Genomic DNA, 18927 nt, shown 5'->3' with positions numbered 1-18927 from the left:
GTGCGCGAGTCCGACTCGCACTTGCCCGGTTTTTTACGAAAGCGGCTGTCATCTGACCTTCCAACCCTTACTAACTATAGGTACTAACGGAAACTAAATAAAACAAAAACTACAAACAAGCTTACGACCAAGTAATAGTACATTGTGTATTAAGGGCGGGAAATAAGAAATTACGAACGAGTGTCAATTTTAAGCCCGACGCGAAGCGAGGGCTTAAAATGTTCACGAGTTCGGAATTTCTTTACCGCCCGTGGCACACACAATGTTTTTCATCACACTTGTAAGGAAAAAAAGGAGAATTAATAAAAAACAAACTTCTGTATAAAACACTTTTCCGCCCTAGGGCGAAAATTTCAATTTCCCGCCCGCAAGCCCTACGTGTAAATAAGTGTTTTTCATCACACTTGCTCGGAAAAGATTTTTTCCGCCCTAGGGCGAAAATTTCAATTTCCCGCCCGCAAGCCCTACGTGTAAATACATCTTTTCCGAGCAAGTGTGATGAAAAATTTTTTTCACCACACCAGCTCGGAAAGGCTTACTTTGCACTTCAAAAACTGATAGCAAAGTTGCATTTTATTCACATGTGAGACAAAGTAATCAAATGCAAATTTTGAGTTGGTTTCATATGTTTGCTGGTAGAAATGACTTTTAAATGATGATTTTGGATGATAAATATTTAATAACATTCATTTGGATTTGATTTGGTTTGATTTTATTTGATATTTTACATTTAATATTTGCTTCCGGTTGGTGTGGTGAAAAATTTTGTGTTTCACTCGGGGGCAAATTTTGTTTAACCCTCGTGCTTTGAAACCCTTGCAACGCTCAAGATTCCATTTTCGAACCACTCGCTACGCTCGTGGTTCAATTTTGGAATCTTTCGCTTGCTCGGGTATCAACATTAGCACGAGCGGTTAAACAACATCTTTGCCCCCTTGTAAAACAAATAACTATTTAACTAAATATTTTCATGTGTGTTTTCAAGTACACTACTTATGTATAATTTTTGAATGAACTGAACTGAATGTCATATATTAAAGAAAAAGCAACCAAGCCCTCAAGTGGTAGAAGTTCAAGGTAAAGTCAGTTACAAGTACGATGTTAAGAGATATTATTGCCAATAGCCCCATTATACAAATGTCAGCCTTGATATTTTTTACGAAATGTCAACAAATTGGTACAATTTATTTGGATCAGATGTAGACAACCTGTTATATTTGAATACCTAGTTTGTTAATTGTTTTAGGTCCGCCCACGCGTCCCGCTCACGCCAATAACCTCGCTCTCGCCAAATGATAACAAAATGATGATGATGAATGAATGATGATGAATGATGAAGGAATGAATGATGATGAGATTGACCTCAAAATGTAAGACTTGGCCTCCTGTTGAGGAGTAAATCCTGACAACCGGACATACTCGTAGATAGTTAACATCGTAATTATGCGAAGGCATTTTCGTCCAACCTGAAACGGAGACGCTTCGCATTCGCGCTCGCTCCGTCAATTATAAAATAACATTGTCGTTCATTCTCTTCCATCCTGAAAGTGTTTGTTCCGCAAAATAGGTAGCTACTGTCTTAAGTTTTAATTAAACCATAAACACAGAGTAAAATAAGCTAAGTAAGCATTTATACCGATATAAAGGTGGAACAAAAATTATTTGGTCAAAAATATCCGTCTATTATTAATATTTTTCTCCTAAAAATACATTGTGTTAAGCCGCGTTCAACCAAATTAAAATTGGAATCTTTATAATGCAGGCTGTGTCTGATCATGGGGCTTTAAATCCAGGGCTCGATTCTACTCGCTAAACTGAGCTACATACTTTTATTATGGCACCAACCCCGAAATCCCGATTTTTTTTTCACTTTTTCATACATTTTGGCTGATCAGATGTCGACGTTTTCTATGGAAAAGCCAAACATTTTTCCTCGATTTTAGGGTTGGTCCCATAGTAACAGTAGCTCAGTTTAGCGAGTAAAATCAAGCCTTGTATTTAAAGCCCCACGGTCAGAAACAGACTGTATACTGTTATAATATAAAATAATATAAGAAATAACGTATTCATTAATGCAGACATCGTTCATGCATAAAAAACACTGTACGAACGAGTTTTAAATAAATAACACTGCATTTTCATTAAATTTCATCTTGTTTACAGAGTAAATAAAATACGAGCTATCTTGCTTCAAATAATAATGTAACAGTTGCACATCGCTGCCAACATCAAACGGGAGCTCACTCATAAACAAGAATAAAAGGCCTTCCCTCTGATTCCTTTGAGTCTTTTTGCTCCGCCACTACGCAACCAAGATGCACTACACATTATTCACATCATATTTATGTTTTATTCACTTTGTCTCTGTAAAAAGCGAGAATTCTACGCTAACGGCATCTGGCGATTCAGCACAAATAGAAGACACTGCCGAATGCGTCTTAAAATTGTCCGCAAAATATTTCGTAGAGAAAAAAGCTCTAAGCGGAAGCATCGTCATAATCAATATTAACTCTTATGCTTCTACGACGCAGATGCTATTATTGCGCACCATCCACAGCGGCATTAAATATTCCGTTATGGTAAAAGATTCATTCTATAAACATGCTAACGCGTCCCATTTCCCCGAGAAAGCTAAAAATTATATGTTGATTTTAGAAGAGAAATCTGAGCTCGTAAGAAACATCCTGCAGCTGAATAAGCTGCCAACTTGGAATCCTTTAGCTAAAGCTATTATTTATTATCAACTCTTGCCAGATGAAGATGGTGAAACAATCGCAAAGAAATTTATCAACGAACTGAGAGAATACAAGCTTCTGAAAAGCATAGTCTTTATTTATTCCCCAGACGATGCAGGATTGATTTCATATACGTGGGCGCCTTATAGCGATACGAATTGTGGAGGTGAATGCGATTCCGTTTATATTCTAGATACATGTAAAAATAGCATTGTGTGACAGAAGAATGCTCAGAGAGAAATGTTTCCACTTAACATGAAAAAATGTCCTCTTGTAACACAAGCTATTATCTCGGAACCTTACGTTATGCCACCAGTCCGCCAATTAACAAACACTCCCTACCCCGATGCTTACGAATTCCAAAAAGGCGGTGAAATCAATCTAGTGAAACTGATTAGCGAGTTCACAAACATGAGCCTGATTGTGAGAATATCTGATGTACCGGAAAATTGGGGGCTCATTTACCCGAACGGGACGGCGACGGGCGCTTATGGGATCCTACGGAACGACTCGGTTGATTTGGTGATCGGTGACATAGAAGTTACGAGGACCATCCGCAAGTGGTTTTATCCAACCGTGAGCTACACGCAGGACGAGATGACGTGGTGCGTGCCCAAGTCTGCCCAAGCGTCGACTTGGGACAATTTGGTGATCATATTTCAATGGACGACGTGGGTGGCTACGTTGCTGAGCATAGTCACAATGGGAATAATTTTTCATTATATTTATTACAGAGAGAATGATAGGAAAGTGACAAAACTACCTACTAATTCGTTGCTATTCACGTTTAGTATGATACTAGGATGGGGCGCATCGTTTAAACCAAAGAGTGCAACGTTCCGGATCCTAATCTTTACTTGGTTATTCTTTGGTATGATCATGTCCATATCGTACGAGTCATTTCTGAGAACTTTTCTAATGCACCCGCGATACGAAAAGCAGATAAGCTCTGAGACTGATCTCATCCAGTCCGGCATTCCTTTGGGAGGTAGAGCGATCTACAGATCCTATTTTGAGACTAATAACGCAAGTTCGTTTTATTTGTATCGCAAATACATCTCGACGAGTTTCTCTGAAGGGATTAAACGGGCTGCTTTGGAGAGGAATTTCGCCGTAGTGACATCGCGTCGTCAGGCGGAATATCAGGATCAGAAACTAGGGAAAGGAGAGCAGCTTTTATACTGTTTTAAAGAAGGCAACAATCTTTACAAATACGGTGTAGTATTGCTTGCACGGCGCTGGTTTCCTATGCTAGAGCGCTTTAACAATATCATACGCAGTGTATCCGAAAATGGACTTATAGAGAAATGGAATCAAGAATTGTTTATTCATACTGTGGGCGTGGATGGGACAAGCAAAGTAGTGCCTCTAGGTATTCGGCATTTATTGGGTGCCTTCATATTTATAGGTATTATGTACGCGGCTAGCATTATAGTGTTTGTAGTGGAGTTGCTTTTGAATGTTTCAAAGAAACGTAAAAGTAATAAGCCCATTGCCATGCCTGTTTATCGAGTAAAGGCAGTTCAAGGCGATAATAAAAGCAAGTTGCAGTTATCAGACTATGAGGGTGGGTCTAATCTGTTTTCCTAGGTGATTGGTTGAATGCGACCGGTTTCGGCACTTGCGGCGTGGTACGGCCTATGAATTTAGGTACCTACTTATTTCAAACTCTCTACTTGACACTTTTGACAGCGTACTAAAGTGACAGTGGCACTATTTTATATTGTACTTATAGCTAACATTAATCTTCGTAAGGCTTCATTCGGATGGATGGAAAATGCAATTTCAACGGGGCTTAATTCGTCACTTCGCAGGCATGGCTTATCTAGGTAATTAAGAGGCCTAATTACCCTTAAAATTTGAAATAACAACGTACTTAAGTATAGTTGTGAAACTATCAACATATGTGAAATATTGTTAGAGAACACGATTGTTAGAGGTTAAAAAGTGTTATTTTTTTCTAATTATCAACCGCTTTTAAGACTCAGATGTTAAATTGAGCTAAGTATTTATTATATTAACCATATCGTTGATTACTTAATATTTTCTTAGATACATAGCTAATACAAACAAGTTGATTAAATACTGTTGTTTAGTTTAGCACTATATTTGTCATACGAATTTAGTTCATTACATTACATGTATCCTATTTACATATGTATCAATTAATTGTACTTACCTGTATACAGACTGGTTTCCTAATGATCCTACATCAAGTAACACGAAAACCACCTGTTACCACTTAATTCTGATATCACTCGCGCAAACCTATTAAATCCACATCTATAAACACGACAACCTTAACTCGAAGCAATAGGTTCGCAAATTGATTGACATTTTGTATTGTCAAAGGTATTAGTGGGCTCAGTTACAAAATGGTGCCGTGACCAGGATTCTCATATAAACATAAGACCTTTTACTTCTAAGGTGATTACATGTAAATGTGCCTGTAATCGCGACACCGGGTGTACATTACTTCACAATTAATCACTAAAGGTCGTAACTGCCATTGATATTGAATCGAATTAAGACATTTTGATGTTATAACGAGCTCAAGTTTGTATGTAAATCATGCGTTGAGGGTACATCGGCTGATCATTAGCGCGGGATTTACGAATTACCATGTCCTTAATACGTTTGTAGGGGAAATTAGGGGGAAATTGAGGCTTTTAGGGGCTAATGTAGATGTCAGTCAGATGATGGCACGAGGCTTGGATATAAATAGAATGGGAGGTAAATTCGACTTTTTAATACCACATTGCACCATACTTCTTTTGCGTAAATGATGGTAGAGCCAGGGAGATTCCAAGATAAAAAAAAAATATCAGCGGATATTGTTAAATTGCGAATTATGTATGTGAAGTTGGTTAATATTTGATGTCTAAAATTTTGTAGGAAAATACGATTAATAAAATGCGGAAATGCACTTCAAAACGGGTAACTACCGTAAAGTTTTGTTGTTAATTGCATTGCACTTTCAGAATTTAGCAGTAGGTAAGTAAAATACAAGATAGAGAACTTCGATTTTTTTTTTACATTGACTTATATTGAATACAATTTGTTATCGGGTTGCATATAACAGATGTCAAATGTTTACAAAATATCTATACAAATACGTAGTTAATGTGTACTATCACCATTTTAATGAACTTCATTTCATTACTTATATATCAGACATTTTGAGAGCTGTTGACCTACGAGCCAAAGATAATCTTCGACTGGTAATGTGCAATTTAGAAAACAATTAGGTATATTTAATGCTCTTAAGCTCTTATAAGGTGTCCTACTGCCGATGATGGGTAATTCAGTGTAAGTAAGCACGGAGAAAAAAATATTTTACAATATTACCAGATTGTATAGTAGTTATGATTCTGGTGTAGGAAAACAGATTTCAGCCATGTTTAATAGACTCGTATTTTGGACAATATTAGAATATTCTAGTTAAAATATTCTAGTACACTAGAACTCTGATATCGTTTTGGTAACAAACTAATAGTAACAGAGTAAAATATGCATTTAGCATACAACACTTTACAATAATTGCGATGTTTACAATATTTATTAATTCGGTTCACTATCATCTAGTTTAACACACCAATAATAAAAGTGTGTATTACAAAATCTTTGTTTAAGGTCCACCTTATGTAATTCATTTATAGGTACTAGATTTTCTCGTACCTGTTAGCGGATTTTTAATACCCATTACTTACTCGAAATTTCTTGATTACTATGAATATTTTTACTCATAACTAGATACGTTCTCTGTTGTCTAACATACTCTTTTTAATGATAACAATAAAGAGTGGTTCCAGCAACAATAAAAATTGTTGGCATTACAATATTATTGCACACTAAACAAAATATTATTTGCCTGTAACGAAAAACTGTTCGGTCCACGACATGAGCTAACTGCGGCCCCCCGCACCCCTGCGCCGCCGCACGCAGCGCCTAGAACATTCTGTCATTTTCACCGAAGTCCGGACAGAGTTCATTTCAAGTGTCACCAATAATAAATGAATCAGGTTCAGGCATTCCTGTTTAGATCACCGGTTTTAGCAAAAAAAAGTGTCTGTGTGTAGTGAACAAGTGCGGACGAAGCGAATTGCGGTTTAATTGAAAATTTATACATATGTTGCTAATAGTGATAAGGTTATATTGGAGTGTTCTGTTTGTGTGTTGTGTTTGCTACCAAAATGATCTCTGTGTTAAATTTATGTTATGTACTACTAAAAATAAAACGAATTTAAAAAGAAAAGTTTGTTTTTACTTTACTCATAGTAATTATTAGGATTGAGATTTTTCTGTTTATGTTTCAGGCCACCACACCTATACCACAAACATCATTATTGCGGACTAAGCCAATGTAGGTACTTACTGCCGAGTTAAACAGAATAATGTTAAACACCTTAGGTAAGTCTTCGTCGCAACAAAAGCATGTTAAAGCGAAGACTCACCTAAGATATTTAACCTAACTCTGTTTCACTCGACAGTATATTACAATTTCAGTCCGCAATAATGATTTACTAAACACAAATATAAAACCCGTTAAACTCTACAATATATATAGTAAACAGCACCTCTAGCACAACTGGCCGCGACAGGCGTGAGAAGTGACAGATCGGCGCGACTTGGCGGCTTGTCGCGTGTTGGCAGCACAACTCACGCGCGAGAGCCGCGACAAACTCGCGATCAGGTGTCACTGTCAGAAAATGACAACGATCGCGACTTTGAACTAAAATCCGTAGCACAACTGCCTATTTTGAGACAAAATATTCTCTCGTCTTTATGTCAATCCGCGAGTCGAAGTCTACGCGACTTTATAACGCGACTCGCTCTCGCGGGTGGTTTGCTTGTACTTTTTTAACTAAACTCATGATAATTATAACTTAAAAACAAGTTTCATATTTAATTTCAAACAGCTAGCTTGTAGGTACTCATTTAAGTAAATAGGTACATATGTAGGATTTTTAAATTTCAATTCAGGTTCGTAAGTTTGTAAAAGTAATCCTAAGACTTCCTTACACAAAACTTTCATCAACCTAACAACGTAGCCCGCTTGCTTGTACATGAACGAAGCCGATGAGGTGGGTAGGTACAAATGTTCAAAACAAACTATCCAACTTATTAAGTAAGCCATAGTCTTAGTAGTAATATTTAGGATCACGGTTAGATGTCTAATTTCAACAATCTCTTACTATTTAGGTACCGTTTGGAACCTTCCTCGACTTCAACAAAACATACCTACATGTGGCCTGTGCCCGCTGCATCGTACCGTAATAGAATGATGTAATACGTGGCTATAACAGGATCATGACCGGCTCAAAATCATGCTTTATATGAAATATTATCAGTCATCACCCACTAAACCATTCCACCCCCTGCCAACACCATACCGTAACGTGACTGGACCGAGTCGACCAACAATATTTTGAAGGAGTCGTTACGCTCATGTCATAGTCTGCGTAGCATAGGTACGGTTATCATATGGTCTACCATATTAAACTCCTGTAGATCATACCCATGTTCTAGATGTTTCACTTCATGTTTGACAGGGCCTGATACGATCATCCTATGATACGTAGCTGTCAGCATTAGGTATGAAGTGGGCCTTGGGGAGCTAATCATGGCATGGGAGGGTTCTAGGTACCTACCTACTTTATTTTTGTTTCTTTTCAGGTAAAAATAAAGGAGAGAAAAAAAAACAATATTTAAATTAATAGTATATTGCTTTGCCTTTGTATATTCTTGCAATATTCGACTTCTTATTATTAAACCTAATATATATTAACATCTAGAACCACAATAGAGAAATTGTAAGAATCTTCTGGGTAATAACTCTTAAGGGTTATTGAACTCTTGAAAAGTATTTTCTCTCTTCCTTTTTCTTCGACATGCGGCGTAAGACAAAATATCACCCTGGAAAGAAAATTGGTTTGTAAACAAAACAATAAAATATGGTCATGACTTCATAGAGGACTATGAAATAAGCTTTTCATATCAATTTGTCAAATCATAAACAGTTACACAGTACACAAACATGCCATCCATTATTGGCACAAGAAAAACTATATTAAACTTATTTGAGAGTTACTACTAGTTATTATTAATAGTTCACTTCCTCGGTGGTGTTCTTAAAGCTAAAGCGCTTCTCACATCTTAGTAAATTTAGAAAAGGGGACAGCTCCGCTTTTGAAACGGTAACGTCTTGGGTCGTCCCATTCGTTATTCGTCAAGTTCTTAAATTAGTCCTATTCTGCTTTCGTTACTCATGCTACATTGAAAGCCATCGACGATTGTGACGAATGTAGCATGAGTGACGAAAGCAGAATAGGGCTAATTTAAGAATTTGACGAAAAACGAATGGGACGACCCAAGACGATACCTCTGAAACCTATAAGCTTGCCTTGCCTAGTGTGTTTCCTTCCTGACTCTCAACTTCGGGTCCCGTTGGCGCGTTCCTGTTAACAGTATTTTCCTTTGGGTGCTGGGATATCAATCGTGTCTAGGATAATGCTGAACTTATTCTGAAAAAAAAACACTATTTACAACAGGAATATGAAAACAAAACCAATAATAATAATTCCATTAATTATAGTTACTTACAAAAATATTTTATTTAAAAGGTTTATTAAACAGAATTTTTTAAACAATATATATTTTAAGGAATATTATCAATATTAAGTATATAAGGCTCTATTACTTACATTTATTTCATATTTTTTCCCGTAATTAAATGTTAACAAAATTTGAAAGTTCCTTGACTTTGACAGGAAAAACTTAACCATCGACAAAAAACTACATTTTTTACCACCAACGAACGAATGATTAAGCGCATCCCTGGTTTCCGATTCAGTGTTGCCACTTGCAAATATCGATTTGTTTAGACTTTGATTTCGCCGGGTAACACTGACGAGTCGCGCCGCGACTTTGAGTTCTCTACGCGGCTGTTGCAGTCGCGGGTACAAGTTATGCTACGAAAATCGACAGATCTGACAGCCGCGGGAATGGCGACTCGAGTCGCGGTCTAAGTCGCGGATGCAAGATGTGCTAGAGGTGCAGAACATACTGTTTATTTCATGCCACAACAATTATATTTAATACAAACATAAATCTGGTATTCTCCAATACTGCATATAGTAAACAGAAATTGTTGATTATTTCAGTCCGCAGTAATGATATTGAAAACAAATGAAAAATCTGATAAACTCTACCCTGTCCTATAATGATGGCTACAGATAGGTTTTGTATACTACACAAAATTTATTTTCTACGATACTAGGTAAGTGGGTAATAGGAACTAGAAATGATGTTGTAAAGAACTAGAATTTTCTGTTAATGTGTAAAAAAAGTCTAGTTGTCACATATAATACAATAAAATCAAGTTAAATTTACAATATTCTGGTAAAGAACACTAGATTTTTTTCTCCGTGAGGGATTATAAGGTGTCCTACTGCCTGTAAGTAAGGAATAGCTTATTGGGCATGTACCAAAGTGTCTTATAGGAAGCATTATCAACTTAGGTACGAGTATCTATGATAATTTTTTATAAGTCGATTTTTTATTTTTTTTTTGTTAGTCAAGTTGGTTGCTAAGTTGATATTATATAGACTTCGATGATATTCAGTGCTTTTTTTATGATAAAGGAGGCAAACGAGTAGACGAATCGCCTGATGGTAAGCAATTACCGTCGCCTTGAGGGGTTAAGAGGGGTTACAAGTAGGTTGCCCACTTTGGACACTTCAACCACTTCAAGATTGGAGTACCCTCTTTTTAGGGTTCTGTACCCAAAGGGTAAAACGGGACCCTATTACTAAGACTCTGCTGTCCGTCCGTCCGTCTGTCACCAGGCTGTATCTCACGAACCGTGATAGCTAGACAGTTGAAATTTTCACAGATGATGTATTTCTGTTGCCGCTATAACAACAAATACTAAAAACAGAATAAAATAAAGATTTAAGTGGGGCTCCCATACAACAAACGTGATTTTTGACCGAAGTTATGCAACGTCGGGCGGGGTCAATACTTGGATGGGTGACCGTTTATTTTTGCCTTTTTTGCATTATGGTACGGAACCCTTCGTGCGCGAGTCCAACTCGCACTTGCCCGGTTTTCTTTTTTTAAGGGTTTGAAAATCGTACCGGTCCGGAAATATCATGGGCGACAGTTCATTCCTCAGTTTAGCTGTGGAGAGCAGGCCATGGAGAGACTTGTTGTCCAGGGACGGGTCAATGGCTGTAGGTCAAGAGGACGTTCCCCAATGCATTGGACGGATCAGATAAAAGCCCTTAGCAACACCCCACTTAACACATGTGCCAGAGAAGCATCTGCCAGGGAGAACTGGCGTAGCGGTGGTGGTGGCGTTCGTCGTTCAACGTGACCACGACTGTTCTGCCAATAGTAATTCGACGGAGAAGAAGATGTATACCCCGTAAACTTGTAGATTTTAAGCAAACCGTTCGACAAAATATCCCCCAACTTCCCTCGTCTTAAACCACCCCAATATAAAATAAAATGTATCCCCTTTGAGTTTTCTTGGAAATTCGTTTGGCTTTGAATATTGCCCGGCTCCCTTGTGTGTAGTTTCGGAAATGGCTGTACGTTGCTCGTCTAATACATGCTTGTAAATATTACATAATAATATTATATAACGCTGTATCCGATCAGCTTATTTTATGAAGCTTTAGTTACAATTTCTGAGATACTTCTAAGGAAATGGCGCTGTATCCAGCGTACATGTTTTACGAAAGCCAAACAATCTATCCAAGCAAGGGCTGACTTGAAAAATTCTCGGAAAAAGAGGGCAAGGTCGCCCACGTACCACCTGGAGGCGCACCGTGGAAAAAGAGGCGGCATCGGCATGTCGGCAAAAAACAGGTATTTCCCTTGTGATGTTTATGATGATAATGATGACAATTGTCACAAGATTTCAAAGAACTTTCGGTAATTCTTGACAGCAAATGAGTTCTGTGTCGGAATTTCGTGACAATTGTCGTATTTCTTGTGACAATGTCATTAGCTTCGCAAAATAAATACTTATTTACGGCGATATAGTGGAGTTTTTTTTAATTAACATGTTGGTGGCAAACAACCACACCGCCCGTCTGATGGTAAGCGGTTACCGTAGCCTATGGAGGCCTGTGACGTCAGTAACAGTGATGTCGACAAATGCGACATTTGTCACGTTGGTGAAATAGGCCCCAGGGCTGTATGCTTATTTGTATAAAAATGTAGAATAACACTTTTTTATTACGTTATCTGTTTTTAAAGATGCATTTTATTATCAAGAGAATGTTGGTTAAAGGTCGTTCACATATCAACTGGACGCATTATCGTACACTCTTTACTGACCTAGACCTCCAAACTTTTATGAGATAAACACGTATGTGTTGATTATATTATATTTATTCTTTATGTTTATACTAGCTGAGGTACCCGGCTTCGCTCAGGGAGCTGACATAAGAATTGTGTGGTAGTTGTAATAAAAGGCAAAGCGGTAGAAATTATACGGTATATATTATATATTATATGGGTGAAATATCAAAAAAAAAATCCAAATTTTCTCTTAACAAAACTTGATTAGTGCTGCTCTGATGCTGCTACAATATTGACGTAGACATTTAAAGGAAATATCATTATCGGCGTAATAATGTAGTGCTTATTAACGCAAACTGAAATCGTCTCCCAAATACTTCAAGAGGGATCTAATACAGACCTTCATACATTCGGTAACGAAACGTCACCTGCACCTCTTCATAATTCATCCATCCACTAGCGAAATTCGACCTTATCCCATCAAAATAAGCTTTAATACACATTGAATAGCATAAATTAGCATCTCTTTCCAAACAAACTTATCTTAACAGTCCAGACAATAGAAACTCAACTTTATTTTAATAGTGTTAAGGGTAGGAGAGTGTTGTAAGATCATGGTTCCTCATTCTAAACAACTTTACCTTTACAGTTGAGATACAGGATATTCATCTTTAAGTTGAAGGTGCTAAGGATATTTGATTGTCGTTGGATGTTGGTTCGAAATAGAGATGGACCGACTAGTCGGGAAAGACTCGACTATCCGGCCAGATATGTGTCGGCGACTAGTTGGCAAAAAGGGCCGATTAGTCGGCCATTTGTTAGTTACAGAAAAACAGGACATATGTTTATTAAACAAATAAACAGCTAATACTATTCAAATGTCTTATATCCATTTTACTCATATACGTATTAAGGTTGAAAATGTGCTTTTGTTCATATTAAATTCATGTGTAGGTTGTTATGTATATCATCACAGTCCGTGTAATATTTTGTAGTTGGTTACAAGGAGCAAAACAGTTGTTTTTCTAATATCCCCGAACTTAGATGAAGCTCCTGCAGTGGCCATTATGAATATAACCTTTATCGAGATGTTAGTAACAACTATAAACTTGGCCGACAGGGCGACTAGTCGGCCGACTAATCGGCCATCTGAGAGCCGATTAGTCGGCTACTCGGCTAAAACCACTGTCGGTACATCACTAGTTCTAAGCGAATAAAGATGAATGGTGGTGTCAGGCCTGTCTCACTAGGTGGTCCTGAATAACAGATGTTAGTAACGTACGCCATTTTTAAATTTAGAACATGTGCTTTCTAATGCAATGGCGGATACATTTATGGTTGTTATTAAACAGATTTTGTTGCGGAATGCTCATTTCTGGTTAAATAGTATGTTGTATGCATTATGTTGTTTAACTGCGTTTTCTTGGTAGGCATAAAAAATTTTGATTTGTGCTCGAATTCGTAATCGTAAAAGCACCCAACTACAGTACAGTTCCAGTAGGTACCATACCTACCGCATTTTTTTGAACTACGATCTTCGAATGATAGTCACAACTGAACAGAGATAGAGTCGGACCAAGCTAACTGTGCACATTATTGAGTATTTGAATCTTATTCAGGCTATGTCATTATTAATAAAAGTTTTGAATGATTCACTGTTAGTTTCACTAGACTCATATCGACCGGGATATGAACCGTGATTACCTTATGTATTGTTTTCGAGCTCCCGATATTTCGACGCAGCTACATGCATCTTGTTTAAGGGTTACTGATGATAGTGGGTGTCAAAGTTGTGTTGTATGTGTTGTGCGTTGCGTTGTTGCTCGAAAACCTGCCTGACTAAAACTTAAGGTCTGAGTGACCGGTCTATTATAATGTCTAGCAAAGGTGGCTGAACTTTCAGACCAACCTGCCGTGCTTCTTGAAGAGTCTTTTTAATTCAACGGCTTAAAATAGTCTGTGTTAAAGCTGGGAGATGTGGTTTTTTAAAAGTAAAATATAAGTCTCTTACATAATCCTCGACACCTTACAGGATGGTATTCCCTACACTAACGACCCAGTAAATACAGTTTTCCAGCGTTTTAAGTTGTAAAATTTTATAGGCCGGGGTCGGAAACTCGGGTCTCTAGATATCATTGTGTGCGTGCGTGTAACGCTTTTGTGACGGATTTTGGATTTTCCTGGCCTTTATGAAAATGTTTTTAGGTATCTTCGAGAGATTTGGGTTTTTGTATTAACCTGGTTTTTGGTCATCGTTTTTTTGGCATAATATTTTGAAGTACAAATAGTATTCGTATTCGGTTACCGTGATAATTACTCATGAAATAAAGCAGTGGAAACAGATTATATCGCATATAATGAATTTAAACAACATCCCGACGTTTCGAACTCGTTACAGCTTTCGTGGGATGTACTTTAATTAAGTTAGTAACGCTTTATTAATTGTACGTAAAGAGAGGAATATTGGTTACAAATCAGATAAAACAAAAATTTGTAGTACAAAGGCGAACTTATCCCTAAAAGGGATATCTTCTCTTCTACTCTTCTCTTGTATTTTAAATTCATTGTTCACGTTACAATCAATTTCCCTAGTTTTATTTCATTAGTTTCATTACATCAGCTGCAATTACACATGTGAATTAAAGATCTCGTCAAAATCGGGGATAAAAAGCTGCGCCAGCAAAAGGCTTTGTTTGGAGCGGGGCATTGTGGAAATACTATTTTTGTGTGGTGACTTTATGTTGTGGTCCAAGCATAAACCACCGTATACTAGACGGATCACATAAGACAATCGAGATCATTACACATAAAAAGCGCTCCCGTACAAATTTTGTACGGCAGCCGCGACCGCTTATTTCACTGGTTTTCACAATTACGACTACTACACGTGTAAATTAAAAATATTAATAAAAATTTACCTTTGGGGGTGTAACTGGGCTATTATAGTAGGTATAAAAAGATGTAGAATTAAATTCAGTTGTGCTGTTCAAACTGTACCACCTTCACAAGTGAATGATGTTAGATGCGCGTGCATTTCGCTTGTATTTGTCCGTACATGTTTGTAGTGACACTAGCAAGACGCACGGGCGATTGACAATTTTCATATTAATTTTAATGGCGCGGTTTAGAATCTATGTTTGTGGTTTTTTTTTCTGTCAAGGGAAAGTTTAATCTGTTCACTTGTTTCGTATTGATGTAGTTACTAAAGAAAGGCAGCCTTTGGCAACCGCATTTTGAACTAAACAAGTACTACTATTTTGTAAAAACTCTTCTGGCTGAACTCAATACACCCTAAATATTTCATCGCTAGCGCTAGTGACTCGCAGCCCATACAAAACCAAGCGTTAATTTTGTGGATCAGAATCATAGCTGGGTTTTCGCTGGGATTCAAGAGCCGTATTCGGATTTAAATTAAAATATCTCGTACCTTATTTTAACCTATTGTGTGTCCCACTGCTGAGGCCTCCCCTCTCCCTTTCCAATCTTCCCTGTGCTGAGCAAGATCCCGTCAATCCCGCTGAAATGCATCCAAGTTATCCCGCCATCTCTTTCTCGGTCTGCCTCTTCCTCAACTACCCTGGTGATGCGAGGAAGTTGCTATTGGCCCATCTGTTTTCATGCTGACAGTCATGTCCAGCCCAGTCACACTTTAGTTAGACTGGCGGTCTTCACAGAGGCACAGACTGTGCAAGTGTTATTTTAAATGTTGTGATTTCATAGAAGTTTGACTATGTTTGCCAAAATACATTATTTGTGGCACAAGCTTCAAGCTCCAACTTTGTCGTTTGTCGCCTAAAGTCGCCATAAACCTTCAATAAAATCTATGATTTTAAAACTGGACCAAAATACATTCGAAATCCCTTAACGGCCGGCCGTAAGGCTGCGCGCACATCGCAAGTTATTGCCTAGAAGTGTGCTCTCGGCCTTAGTTTCAGTACTTTATTGTGGAACGTTAAATTTTACTGCCATGCATAAGCTGAGAGGGGCAAAGATTAGACATAGTGTGGGGTTAGACAGAATAGGTTATTTTTGCACCCGAGATCTAAGGAATTCTTTTCCCGCATACAGAATGACTCACGCTAAAGCGCTGGTGGCCTAGCGGTAAGAGCGTGCGACTTTCAATACGGAGGTCGCGGGTTCAAACCCCGGCTCGTACCAATTAGTTTTTCGGAACTTATGTACGAAATATCATTTATTTTGATATTTGCCAGTCGCTTTTCGGTGAAGGAAAACATCGTCAGGAAACCAGACTAATCCCAATAAGACCTAGTTTCCCCTCTGGGTTGGAAGGTCAGAGGGCAGTCGCTTTCGTAAAAACTAGTGCCTACGTCAAATCATGGGATTAGTTGTCAAGCGGACCCCAGGCTCCCATGAGCCGTGGCAAAATGCCGGGATAACGCCAGGAAGAAGAAGAAGAAGAATGCCTCACGCTAGAACGGGCCGTGCTCGGGCCGAGGCGTCTGACATATATAAATTTTCTGTGACGGCTGATCGGTGATCACGTGGTGCTTTCCATAGAAAACGAAGCGCCGGCTGCTCCGGCCCGTCCCCGGCCTGGTCTAGTGTGAATCATCCTTAATACCGAGGCCCCAAAAATAAATTACCCGGTCTCTATTGTTTTTCAAGTTTTAAGTATTGTTTGTCCGCATTTTCGTTAATGTTAATAGTCATAATTTGGTTTTTCTCAGAAACGCGTAACTATTTAGAATTGCCATAAAATAAACCTAACCTAACCTCATCATCATCTCAGCCATAAGACGTCCACTGCTAAACATAGGCCGCCCCCTTGGACCTCCATTCGTACCGGTTGGAAGCGACCCGCATCCAGCGTCTTCCTAAACCTAACCTAACCTACCTACAGGATAACCTTACAAAAATCCTGAAAAGTTAACGGTTTCAGAATTATGACTAATTATAATCTGACAATCATTACATTATGACTTTCAATAATAGGGACCGTGCGCGTTGGAGGGTCTGCCATCTTGTGGCCTGAGCAAGCATATGTGCACATATGCCAAAGCAATTGCTACCATCTACCGTTATCGTCCGTACGTTTCCTTGTGATAGTGGGTTCTGCCATCTTTTGGGCTACATCGGAAGCATAAACGATACATTTAAACCTCGCGCCAAAAATCTGACGGCTCCTATGCTGCCCCCTTAGTTCATGCACGGGGCCTAAGGTACCGTAAATTACCGCTGCCTAGTTCCGCGTCTATTTTTATTTAACATCACCAGCTGACCGTGAGTTTTACGCGCTTTTCGTTTTTCCTCAAAGTTGGCAGCCCGCGTCACATGTCCTGCAGTGTTGCCACGCTCCAACTTTAAATTAAACGCTACTAGGGTTCCGTGGGAAATGGCTGGGGTACCATTCGACTTTAATCGCAATCCATACTAATATATATACTATATATATATTATGCCTCAGCTAGTCTGTGGCCATGAGTAAGCCCATTCATAATAATAATAAAAAATGTATTATAAACCCGAAAGAGTCTGTCTGTTACCTCTTCACGCTTTAAACGCTGAACCGATTTGGACAAAATTTGGTATGGAGATAGTTTGGGCCCCAAGAAAGGACATAGGGTAGTTTTGTCAATCATCATCATTCCCAGGGTAGGAGGGAACGACGGTCGTGTTTAAGCTCCAACTTCCCCCTTTCAGGTGACGCTTCGGGCGTACTTTTGGTCTACCCTTTAAAAATCAAAATATTACTTTGCTAATCCGTGAAAAGCAAAGTAATATTCACGGATTAGCAAAGAAATATTTTGGTATTAATTGATACAGATTTCCGCAAAGTAGCGCCTGATTCTATTCCCTATTAAAGTTGCGTTTTGTCGAAAAAGTGACCATATGTTCGTTATATCATTAGTTTCGTTTAGAACACTAGAATATTGTCCGCGTTGTTTAGTAAAATCCCTGGCATTTCGTTGTCCTGCAGTTAACGTAAATAGTCTTGTTCTGGTGAGTTTTAGTATTTTGCTGTACGTGTAATTGTGTTACACGTTTGTGCACTCGAGAGTAACGAAAGCAGGTTACTTTAATTGAAAATCGTAGACAAAGCTACTAGTTTCCTAGTTTTCAATGTAAAATATAAGAAATTCACTAATTTATTTATTTAGTAATTTAAATCAGGCAACAAGGCCCATATTACAAATACCTTACAGACTAACATTATGTACATATTATTATGTATTTTATAAACTTAAAACTAAACACTATTTAGGCGACTAAACGGCGTAGCTCCGTTGCATCGGCTGATCTTGTCTTGTCTGTAACAGACAGACAGACGCACTTTCGCATTTATAATATTAGTATGGATAGTATGGATGGATTAGTATGGATTAATTTATTATTTCAGAACTATCGGAACCAGTACTGGTAAAAAAGCCAGCGCAATTTTGTACAGAACCCAAGAATCCTTTTGAGTTCCAGTAGCATCCCTGCGACCGTTTTAATGTAGGAGTTTTTTATGATAATGCTTTGCCAAAAGTTTGGGTGATCTGCATATTATTATTGGCGGTACGGCAACACTCCTAACTGTATATAGGTAGACCTTATTACAAAAGGCATAAGGTCCACCAATGGACAGTTAACTGTGTGGGCGATGGTATCTTTGAGAGGCGTTTAAGTCAAACCTTGCCAAGCCAAAATGATATTTTATTTTGTCAACACAAAGTTCAAATTAGGATGGAACAGGAGACCTTTTTATAGGTCTCTGGGAGGGCTAGAGGTTAAAGTAGTAAGCTCATTTACATGTTATTTCAATAAGGGGTGTTCAATGAACAGAAAGTGCTTGTAAATATTTGGAAGGTTTTTAGGCACGATTTTTAAGTACATAAAATAACGTGATATAGGGGAGAAAATAAGAAAATAGTTTAAG

The 18927-nt window shown here is 38.2% G+C and overlaps 1 protein-coding gene across 1 annotated transcript; it reads left to right on the top strand.

Moving 5' to 3' along the window:
* The first annotated feature begins 2418 nt into the window (after positions 1-2418).
* LOC134673244 (glutamate receptor-like) lies at positions 2419-4888 on the top strand. The gene has a single exon (XM_063531207.1). The coding sequence runs from the start codon at positions 2976-2978 to the stop codon at positions 4323-4325; it is 1350 nt and encodes a 449-aa protein (XP_063387277.1). The 5' UTR covers positions 2419-2975; the 3' UTR covers positions 4326-4888.
* Positions 4889-18927: the final 14039 nt, after the last annotated feature.

Source organism: Cydia fagiglandana, chromosome 18 (assembly GCF_963556715.1).
Source record: "Cydia fagiglandana chromosome 18, ilCydFagi1.1, whole genome shotgun sequence".
Lineage (NCBI taxonomy): Eukaryota > Metazoa > Arthropoda > Insecta > Lepidoptera > Tortricidae > Cydia > Cydia fagiglandana.
The sequence above is the reverse complement of the archived record's forward strand: the minus strand, read 5'-3'. Positions and strand labels throughout refer to the sequence as shown.